Source organism: Labeo rohita, unplaced genomic scaffold (assembly GCF_022985175.1).
Source record: "Labeo rohita strain BAU-BD-2019 unplaced genomic scaffold, IGBB_LRoh.1.0 scaffold_180, whole genome shotgun sequence".
In the NCBI taxonomy this organism is placed as follows: Eukaryota; Metazoa; Chordata; class Actinopteri; order Cypriniformes; family Cyprinidae; genus Labeo; species Labeo rohita.
Window position 1 is genome coordinate 26,775 of NW_026128000.1, and position 12,253 is coordinate 39,027.

Sequence of the window (12,253 nt, forward strand, 5' to 3'; positions counted from 1 at the left end):
AGAAGTTAAAATAAAGTATAATACTACTGAAGCAGAAGATTAAGTGTATCAAATATAAAGAGACATTGAATATTGATATTTTACCTGAACATATCATGCCCACATTACTGTCACTGGTGCAGCTGTGATTGTATGACGATACTGAACAGAATGAAATATGAGATTCATTTCCTCTACATTGAATGTCTTGTGTCCACATCTGAATGTCTCCTTTGTCAAAATCAGCTGCTCCCAGCACCTGTACAGGAGCCCCACAGTCCAGCTCTCTACACACAACCTCTGCATCCTGCTGGTCAAAGGCAGTGTCACACACTGACATCCACGTCTGATCATGAAGTATCTCTAACCTCCCAGAGCACAGATGAGATCCAGCAGCAAGTCTGGAGTGTTTATAACCTGTTTGTATTGCATAAAAGTAGAGCCTGGTTCAAAAAAACACTTATTTTTAACCATTAGTTTAGCTGGTTCTGCTTAACAGGTTCTTGATGTGGCAAACTTTTTAACACTCATATACACTGTAAAAAACAAAAAACAATTTGTTGAGTCAGCTTAAAATAATTTGTTACCCTGATGCCTTAAAATGTTAAGTTCAGTCAACTAAAATAAGTCAACTTGAAATGTTAAGTTGTACTAACTAACAACTTAGATATTTGTGTTTTCTAAACTTAACAGATGGGTAAGTAACCCAGCTGCCTTACATTTTTAAGTTGATTCAACTCAAATATCTAAGTTGTCACAGCATAATTTAACATTTCAAGTTGAATAAACTTTTTTTGAGTTGACTGAACTTAAAATTTTAAGGCAGCCAGGTTACAAATTATTTTGACTCAACAAATCGTTTTTACAGTGTACCTGTTTGTAACACTTTATTTTCAGGGTCCAGAATTATGCATTAATTAAGCATGAACACACTAGTAATTAATGATTAAATTAACATTTAGTAATGGCATATTAGTCGTTATTTACAATTTATTAAAAATTAGGATTTATATAAGCCCAGAATATGAACCCAACACAAAGTTTCACATTAAACCTGTTGAAACCTGTTGCATTCAGATCCTAAGGGCTATAATTGCTTTGCAATAAAAAAAAAAAAAAAACTATTGTGATTACACTCGTTTATGTTTTTTCTTTATAAGTCTATATGATTTTAAGAAATGGTTATGGTTAGGTTTAGAGGTTTGAGTGTTAGCAGCTCGAAATATCTTTTTAATGCTATATTGTAACTAAAAATTGTCATTTCTGTCCATTACATTTTAGATTTTCTAGATATTCTATAGAATTCTATAGATAGATTCTGTAGTTTATTACATATCATGAAATCAGAAAAGGGTTAGAAAGATATGAAAGGTTTAGTGTTATTCACCTGAGCAGATGACACCAGCATCCTTAGTATGAGTACAGACAGGTTTATTAAACCCTACTGATCCACAGCTCTTCAGTGTAGACTCTGTTCCTGTACATAACAGAACACTCATCCAGATTGGTCCTGATCCTTGTCCAAAATGAGCATCACCAAGAGCATCTACAGGTTCTCCACAGTCCAGTTCTCTACACACCACTGCAGCATCAGCCAAATCCCAGTAATCATCACACACTGTTCCCCACTGACCTCTATGAAGAACCTCCACTCTACCAGCACAGCGACTTTTACCACCAACCAACCTCACATTCATGACATCTAAGAGATAGGGTAAAAAAACACAGTGTTAAGGAATTAAAAGATTTTTTTCACATTTAAAAGTTATTATCCTGTTATCCTCTGACTATAATGTGAGTAATCAGTTATATTTTGACCTGTTCCTCAAACAAACCTATTTAATCAGTTTATAAGACTTGAAATACAAAACACAAAGCATACAGAAAACTTCTGTGATCCTTTGTAGAGATTGAAAGCAGTGATAAAAGCCAGTAGTGCAGGTGAGATCGCCACATGGTGTATACTTCAGTAAATAGGGTCAATGGTTATTAATACATCTGAAATGTTGTATTATTAAGCAAACTACAACATTTTAGAATAAATAAACAAGATAAACACTACTATTTTGAAATTTCTTTAGGGAGAGTATATGCAATGAGAAACAAAAACAATCAGTTTTGTGTAGCTTTTGAAAAGATGCCTTGAGAGCAGCAACGTGGCCGAGATGGTACAATACAATATTACAGTGTTTAGTTCATTATTCCAAGATGGTGGGGTGGCGGGGGACCATCAAGTGTATTTACACTAGCTCAACCCTGTTCCTGGATATCTACCTTCCTGCAGAGTTCAGCTCCAACCCTGATCAAACACAAACACCTAAGTACAGACAGGTGTGTTTGGTCAGGCTTGGAACTAAACTCTGCAGGAAGGTAGATCTCCAGGAACAGGGTTGGGCCCCCCTGTGGTAAGCCTTTCTCTGCAAGCATGTAAAAAAATGAGCTTCTGACATTTCGCTCCCCATAACTTGTGTGTATTTGACAGTTTAAGCACAATAAGATATGAACGGGGACTTGCTTAAGTTTAAGTTCTTAACTTCTTGCTTAAAACTTGTTTAGAACTTGCATGCCATTTTACAACTGCTTTGTATGTCTGCGTGCAGATGTGTACGCTCAAAAATACCTATATCAGAAGTTTTAACTAGGGCTGCAAATTCCGATTCCTGGTTCCTGGATCAATAGGATTTGATTCCAAGAATCGATTCCTCGCTGTTGTTCTCAATTCTTTTCCGATTCTAGTTTTTTTTTTTTTAGATTGGAGGAACCTAATTTCGCCATGACTGTAGAATATAAATGTCTTAGACAGTAGCCTTATCAAAATATGAAGCTTTATTTTTTAAAAATTATGACACATTTCTGCATTTAAATTGTAATTTTGCTGCATTGCCCATGAAATTAGTCACACATTTTAGCACTATAGACATGATGATCAAAACCAAACAGGTGTTTTTGGCAGAGTATCTGATATACAAGCACATTTCCGGGTTTCTCAGCGGTGGAAGTCTTCGTAGTTGGGAAAACTTCAAAAGCAGTGAATTGGAGAGCACCACAAAAGTATTTTTTGCATTCCTATTTGCCCAATTAGCAAAAGAAAAACTCTGTGATAGTGTTTTCATGATGGAAAAAAATGAGAGAGACTGATAATGGCATTCAGAAGAGAGAATGATGTCAAATTTACCATCCATCCTATTGACCATCAACATATAAAAAAAAAAAAACTTAAGAGGATTTATGATGCCAATGCAATTTGTCATCACAGTCTTGTAAAAAGGGTCCATTCTGGAAAAGAAAGCAGGGAGCAGCAGCTCATCTGCATTTAGAGAGACATACCAAAAAACAGCATGTTTCTACTTCCACTCAAAACAGGCATTTTCAAAATTACATAAAAAATGATCTGAGGTGTAATTTGAGCTGAAATATTACAGACACATTCTTGGGACACCGGAGGCTTATATTACATATTGTAAAAAGCAGCATAATAGGTCTCCTATAAACTATTGATGACTCATTCTAATTTAACTCTTACCAGCACACAAAAGCCCCTGTTGATCATCATCATGATGAGAGCAGTTTTGCTTCTGTGAAGATATTGGACAGAAGTGAATCTGAGATTCATTTCCTCTGCACTGAATCTCTTGTGTCCACATCTGAGTGTCTCTTTTGTCAAAAGCAGCTGCTCCCAGCACCTGTACAGGAGCCCCACAGTCCAGCTCTCTACACACAACCTCTGCATCCTGCTGGTCAAAGGCAGCATCACACACTGACATCCACGTCTGATTATGAAGTATCTCTAACCTCCCAGAGCAGCGAGAACCTCCAACCAGCCTGACATCTGAAGAATTGAGTGAAATAAATTACATGACACTAGTATCACAGAATTAGCATGAAGAACATATTTTTCTAAATTAAAACAAAAGTTATAATAACATTGTTATAACATTTGAAAACAGTTCCAGTTCTCGATTCTAATTGGTCAGCAGCTGTGTTTCATTCACAGTACAACATGGCTATGACCACTTCACTCACCAGTTCTGTGTAGCAGTGTGCAACACCCTTAGCAACATAAACAATTAATAATATAGGGTCAAAACTGTTCAGTGTGTAGGGTTGAAAAATATCAAAGACTTCTGCTTTCCTGTCCCAAACATATCTTCCCAAACATAACAAAAGTTTACATAAAATACATAAAAACAAACATAACATAAAATTTGGCATTCCTAAAGCCACCAAGAGGCTGATATCAATCAAGGCCTGTAGGTCAACATGTGTATACATTGGGGGTCTTCTAACTGTCACACCTTTCGTACAGTCGATGAAGCTATAATTTTAATGTATCACATTTGTTTTTTAGTCACATGGTCAAGGAAGGGATAATAAAGGGATTGTAAGTGTTGCTCTGGCTTTGTTTTTGTTTGTTTTGTTTTGTTTATTTTTTTTGTTCTGTCTTATAAAATAATAAAAAAAGAGAGTCCTCTCTATCACGAGTCGCGACTAGCGAGGATATTGGGCTTAAACTGAAACTAATTTACCCAAAACTTACTTATTCTATCCACTCAAATAATAAGGTAATGAAAAAAAATATATATATTCTTTGATTTTTCATAGCTCAAACAAAATCATGATTGGCTCTGGTCTGGGGGGGTACCCCCAACCCCCCCTAAACTCTGCCTATGACTGTGTGCATTCCAACTCATTTTCCCAGCAGGGGTCACATATTTGTATCTGGTAAGACAATGAATTTTGGAGCAACCCACCTGAGCAGATGACACCAGCATCTTTATCATGATTACAGTCATAAAGAACTGAATCTGCTGATCCACAGTTCTTCAGTGTAGATTCTGATCCAATACAATATGCATATTTCATCAAGATTGGTCCTGTTCCTGGTCCAAAATGAGCATCACCCAGAGCATCAAGAGGTTCTCCACAGTCCAGTTCTCTACACACCACTGCAGCATCAGACAAATCCCACCCAGCATCACACACTGTTCCCCACTGACCTCTATGATGAACCTCCACTCTACCAGCACAGCGACTGTGACCACCAACCAATCTCACATTCACACCGTCTATATATTGAATACAGAAGACAGAAGAACTACTTATAAACACAGTGAAACAGAGTGGTGTGAAAAGAATCACACAAAGACAGAGAGAAAAAAAATCAAAGTAAGTAAAAGATTTGACATTTTAGAAAACTAAAAGAAATTGGCTCTAACCTGCACACACCAGTTCAACACTGTTGTTATGAGAACAGTTGTTTTCAGGTGATGGTGTTGGACAGAGGTGAATCTGAGATTCATTTCCTCTGCACTGAATCTCTTGTGTCCACATCTGAATGTCTTTTTTGCCAAAAGCAGCTGCTCCCAGCACCTGTACAGGAGCCCCACAGTCCAGCTCTCTACACACAACCTCTGCATCCTGCTGGTCAAAGGCAGCGTCACACACTGACATCCACGTCTGATTATGAAGCATCTCTAACCTCCCAGAGCAGCGAGAACCTCCAACCAGCCTGACATCTGAAGAAAAAAGAAAAACAAAGGGAAAAAAACACTGAGTATGGACCTTTCAGAACAAAACATGCATCATTACTTTTTTAATTAAGTTTTAAAGTTACCTGAACAGATGACTCCAGCACTCTTACCATGACACACACCATTTAAACGGCATGTGATTGATCCACACTTTTTCAGTGTGGACTCAGATCCAGTACACATTGCATTATTTATCAGGATTGGTCTTGATCCAGGTCCAAATTGAGCACCACTCAGAACATCTATAGGTTTTCCACAGTCCAGTTCTCTACACACCACTGCAGCATCAACCAAATCCCAGCCAAAATCACACACTGCTCCCCACTGACCTCTATGAAGAACCTCCACTGTCCCACTGCAGAGACTGTGTCCACCAACTAACCTTACATTTTTTCTGTCTGTGCGTGTAGGAGAAAAAGAAAAAAAAAATGATTAGAAGAAATTCATCAAAATAAATAAGTCTTTCTTGCTGAAATTGTCAACACATACCAGTACAAAAAGTCTAACATTGTTTTTGTGAGAACAGTTGCATTTGGCTGTAAATCTGAAAGAAGATGTTGGACACATGTGAATCTGAGACTCATTTCCTCTACACTGAATCTCTTGTGTCCACATCTGAGTGTCTCCTTTGTCAAAATCAGCTGCTCCCAGCACCTGTACAGGAGCCCCACAGTCCAGCTCTCTACACACAACCTCTGCATCCTGCTGGTCAAAGGCAGCGTCACACACTGACATCCACGTCTGATCATGAAGTATCTCTAACCTCCCAGAGCAGCGAGAACCTCCAACCAGCCTGACCTCTAAGAAACACAGATAATAACAGTTTTTTTTTTAAAATTCATTCATTCATTTATTTGTATATATATTTTTTCATTTTAAAAAATGAATTATTTTTGAAACACTTTATAATAAGTTTTATTAATAAACAATTTACAAACATTACATAATGCTTAACATATCATTAGTTAATATATTTTCAAATAGCTAACAATGTGAAATAATGTGTTAATTTATGTTTACTAATAATAAACTTTTTAAAAATTACATAATGATTAACAGATAATTATTTCATGTATGTTAAAATTCTTACAAATTGAAGCTTTAAAATGCTTACTTTCAATTAATATGATCATGCACATGTTAAAAATCTACAAAATTATTTTATTTTTTGCTGCTATTGAGGGATGATATGGGTAGTTAGAAAAGTACAGAAAAGTACAAGAGTATATATGTTTACTATAATTGAACAAGGTTCAATCTGTTTATATTACATTGTTTTGTTAAATAAACCAGCATTTTCTTGAAAATGGTTTTGTTTTATCATGTTGATGTATGTTTCAAGGAATATCCTGTTTAATGATATACAGTAGTTTACTAATATAAGTGTTGTGGCAATAAAACGTGTGTTATATGTGTTATGTCCAGTGTTGGGAGTAACGCATTACAAAAGTAATAATATTACAGTAATATATTACTTTTTGCTGTAACGCAGTAATATAATGCATTACTAATCGAGTTTGGGTAATAATATTACTCGTTACAATCTGAGTAACTCAAGTTACAACAACATAATTTAACTCAACATGAAGTAGTGAATTTACCAACACCGCAATACAACACCAGAGAAACAATCTGCGTGTAAAATAGTTTGTCTATTTCCTGTTGCTGGAATTAGATGGTTAAGATGACTGCCGAGACGGATTCTACATGTGTGAAATGGACACACTCCCGTTTTATTCATTTTATCAGAGAAAAGAATAAGAATGCATAATCAGGTGTAATCTATGTGCGACACCAAACTCTTAACAAGGAGAAATAGCACGAATAACTCCTGGAAACACCTGAACTGGTGCCACTGACACTAAGCTAACGGAGAGAGCTGTGGGGTCACCGAAGAGAAAGAATGCGGTGGACGAGCGTAGACAAGCAACAACAATTAAGTTAAACTACAAATAACAAAACCTTTTTTGATCAAATCATAGCCTATATATCAAATGAATGAATACGCGAAATACATTTAATTTAAATAGCCTAATTAACAGATTAGCAAAACGAAAGGAAAAGACTGAGTGACAAATGCTGCTGAGTTTGGTTCATGTTTGTGTGGCGCGGCGCTCTACGAAAGTTCACGAAAAGAAAAACAAGATGACAGAAATAAAAGTAAACACACCGCAGTTTCGAATGATCTGTATGACCAAAAATGATTTTTTTGTTGTTGTTGTTTGTTTCCGCTGTTCGATCGCGTCGGCGCCTCATGCACACACATTGCAAACGTTGCAGCCAGTTCATTATCAGAATAAAATAGTCAACCAAACCTATACACTGATTAATTAAAATAGTGTGTACTGCATAGTACAATCCGTGCAGTTCAGCCTGAGTTCGGGCCAAACCACTAATCTATATATAATGACTAGTTCTCTATTATAGATCAGTGGGCCAAACACATATTTGCTCATGTGAGGATGTTCATGACATTAGTCATGTAATTTTCACTATTTACTTTTATGGATTTTAAAAAATAAACCACAAGAAACACGTGAATAAAGGCTGACAATCGATGTTTAATGTTAAGAAATTATTATTTCAAGAAATGTAAAGCATTTTGACCCATTTATGTGTCTCGTGTTCTACTAGAGCTGTGTTTTGAGGGAGGGGAGTGTTTTTCTGAATGTGTTTCATCTATTTGCTCACATTGTTTTCAACTATACTGTATTTTTGCGATCAGGGCCGTCCCACGCATGGTAGCGATGTGTTTATTGTGAACCTCAAAAATTAGAATTTTTTTTTTATCCTTAAAAAAAAATATTTGAAAAAGGTTCATCATTTTATTTTATTGACAAAATATTTTAGTTTGTCATGAATATTTTTTTATTCGATCAGACAACATTTTAAGCTGTCATATGGTCATGTTACAACGCGCCCCTCACATGTTACAATGTACCTCGCCGACGGGCCATGTTGTCACTTTTCACTTCTTTTCATTTGAGGTAAATAAAGAAAAACGTACCCATTTGAAATTATGAAACAAAGCTACATATTTGTACTAGACAAATGTGAAAATAATGTGGATAAAAAAATATACTTTGAACCCCACGTGGATTTACACAAACTGAGAGATTCAAAAAATGTCAGGTTGTGCCCCGCGCTCCCCTACAAAGCCTGGTTTACTAATAAATAATAGTTTAGCATTCAAATACATCACGAATATGGACACATTTAATTGGATTCATGCAGAATGAGAGAGGTAGGCTGCGTTTGCTTTCAGATACGCTTTAAATTAGCCTAAATATATAAATAAGCCTTTGGCTTGTTTATATATTTCATTCTTGTTTTGTTCCTTCCATGTTCAAAGTCCAGAAAGGTATTAAGGACATCATTAAAATAGTCCATGTGGTTCAACCGCAATTTTATGAAGCTATGAGAATACTTTTTATGCGCAAGAATAAATAAATAAATAAATAAAATAAATAGGTAAATAAATAAATATCTGCATCACCATAGTGCGATTTTTGAGAGTCTGACAGTAAAATTAGTCTGACAAGAATCATTAATGATAGGATTTAAATTTTTGAATGCTTTTTTATTTTTTTTAACTCTTTAATGTCTAGTGATATTTTATTTTTAAGCTTATACTTTATTACATTTTACCCAGTTATTAGTATTGTAAATGTTATTGGCATTATTATATTATTATATAAATTATTATATCATTAGACATCATTATTACTATTATTTTATTAGACTAGAGTAAAATTGTTAGGGGTTTGAGTCACACTCACTTTGGCTGTTCTCTTTTAAAACAAATGCCACTGAAAAAGTAAGGAGTTCAACACACTGGTGCATTCACAATGTGTCATTGTCAAACAGAGCTGTGACCTCATTCTAAGTAATACAGTGAAATCAACTGAAATATAAGTAAATAAACTACATATTCATTAATATTTTTTGATTAGATAACCACTAATAAACACATGAGTGGAACACCACTGAAAGTAACAGAAGTAATTCTGGAGTAAGAATACCCACAGTTAAAACTATTAAAACTATGGAAAATACTTTTTTCCTCAAGTTACTGAACTAAATGTTACTTAATAAATACAACTTGAATCTACACCTCTGCATGTATCAGAAGATTAATTTAAAAATGAGATGAAATAATTAAATTAAATGTATTGTTTAAATAAGGATAAACATATTTTCAGTTATGACAGGGTTTGGGGCATTTTACCTGAGCAGATGACACCAGCATCTCTAGTTTTGTCACAGTAACCTTTACCCCATCCTGCTGACGTACAGTTCTTCAGAGTGGATTCTGAACCAAAACATTTGACATGACTTGTCCAGACTGGTCCTGATCCTGGTCCAAAATGTGCATTAGAAACAGCATCTACAGGTTCTCCACAGTCCAGTTCTCTACACACCACTGCAGCATCAGCCAAATCCCAGTCATCATCACACACTGTTCCCCACTGACCTCTATGATGAACCTCCACTCTACCAGCACAGCGACTGTGACCACCAACCAACCTCACATTCACACGGTCTGTATATTAAACAGAGAAAAACAAGTAACATTGCTCTAACATTACTATTTTTCTATTTTTTAAATTATGTACTTACCAGCTGTGATGAGTATTACAACTGAAGGCAATAAAATGAGCATCAGGCATCTTCCCATCATCCTCAGCATGATTAACTCAAAACCCAGTACAAGTTTCTCCGCACTGATGATACAGAAGTACAGGCATCCTCTTAATGAGAGAGAAAGAGGCCCAACACCCTCCAATCACACTCGCTATTACCTTATTAGATACAACAGAGGAAATCATCAAACAACTTCACTGACAAATCAGAGGATACTTTTTTATTTTCTCCATATATATCAAAACTGTCAGTGCTGATGAACTCCTCCTCCCCACACATCGAGATGCCTCACTGAGGGGAGGCACACACACACACGGATAGATATAAATGCATGTTAAGTATAAAAGACTTACAGGAGACAGGAAACTCTCCAGTTTATTTACAGCATCAAAGCCCAACACCTGCAGAGATGAGATCAAATCAGTGATAACTAACTGAATATGTCCTAAAGATGTCTATAAGTTGCACAACAAAGTTAAAAACTCAGGTTCTGTAAAATGAAAATATGGCATTGACACATTATAAACTCAACACTTTACTATTAATAATATTGTAAATATGTTTATAAATGTTTAGTTTAATTTTTTTTGTAAAAATAATTCCTGTGACTAATGTGAAATTTACCTCATTCCACAAGTGGTTTGATGTCCCACAAAATCTGAAGATAAACTTGTTGTTCACTTTATGACCATCAGAGAAAGTGTGCTTCATTTCTACTAAAGCTACAATTAAAATTCTACTAATATTTTTTAATATCATACTATTTATATTTACTACTTTTGCTTTTTGCATACAAAAAACAGTGTCCATCCATCCATCCATTTTCCAAACCACTTCATCCTCTGCAGGGTCACACTGGGCTGGAGCCTACCCCAGTGTCTTGGGCCACAGGTGGGGAACACCCTGAGCAGATGGCCAGTCCATGTCCATGACTGAGCTCACATAAACACACACATTCAGTCACACCTATGGGAAATTTATAGTGTTTGCTTCACCTATGTTGCATTGGATTGTGAGGGAAACCGGTGCATCTGGATGAAACCTCTGGATCTACAAACAGAGTAAACCAATGTAGATGCGTGGAAAACATGCAAACTCTGGCTCTGAGACTCAAACCAGAGACCTTCTTGCTAAGCACTGAACCACCAAGCAATTTCACACACACACACACACACACGTTCTGTTTCTATGTGTTATGGGGACAATCCATAGGTGTAATGGTTTTTATACTGTACAAACCGTATATTCTATTGCCCTACACCTAAACCTAATTCTCACAGCAGACTGTGCACACTTTTACTTTCTCAAAAAAAAAAAAAAACAAACTCATTCTGCATGATTTAAAAGCCTGTTTCCTCACGGGGACCTAAAAAATGTCCTCACAAGGTCAAAATTGACTGGTATTACTATCCTTGTGGGGACATTTGGTCCCCATAACGTGATAAATACCAGGTATACACACACACAAACATACAATTGTGGGGACTTTCCATAGACTTCTATAGTTTTTATACTGACCAAACAATATTTTTTTAACCCGGAACCCAACCCTAACCCTAAACCTACCCCCTACAGAAAACCTGTTTGCATTGTTACATTTTCAGATACTTTATTGATTAAAAGCTATCCTTTCCCCATCTTGAGAGAAATTGGGAGTAAGATGTTAGCTCTAGAATACATGTGAACATGCATTAATTCATCTCACTCACAGAAAAACAGTTTCAGTATTCCTCAAAATGAAAGAATAAAAACTGGGAAATTCAACTCAGAATATAACTCAAGCCTGCAATAATTAAATATGTTAAATAATACAAATATCCTTTATGCATTTAATACAGTTTTATTAAGTGATGCTGCTGATTTTCGATGATCCAATTCAACCATACTAATAAGAAAAAATTACTCAAGATAATCGAACATTTGTTTTTTAACATTGCTGAAGAGTTGATATTTTTTCTTCTGCAGTCTACTGTACAGACATTAATTTACTTTTCTCAAAGCCTGAGGCTTTTGGTGTGACAAGGCTTTTATATTTGCCAAAAATATAACTTTTTAAATTAAAAATGTAGCATAAACAAGCACACACACACAATAGAAAA

At 35.7% G+C, this 12,253-nt stretch overlaps 1 protein-coding gene across 1 annotated transcript in view; it reads right to left on the reverse strand.

Moving 5' to 3' along the window:
* LOC127158944 (deleted in malignant brain tumors 1 protein-like) overlaps positions 1–10,188 on the reverse strand; it is a 30,782-nt gene extending 20,594 nt beyond the window's left edge. The window contains 9 exon segments of the mRNA XM_051101889.1: positions 85–396; positions 1,367–1,681; positions 3,497–3,808; positions 4,731–5,045; positions 5,196–5,495; positions 5,594–5,908; positions 5,996–6,303; positions 9,732–10,053; positions 10,131–10,188. Coding sequence (XP_050957846.1) covers positions 85–396; positions 1,367–1,681; positions 3,497–3,808; positions 4,731–5,045; positions 5,196–5,495; positions 5,594–5,908; positions 5,996–6,303; positions 9,732–10,053; positions 10,131–10,188 — 2,557 coding nt within the window.
* Between the last annotated feature and the right edge of the window lie 2,065 nt (positions 10,189–12,253).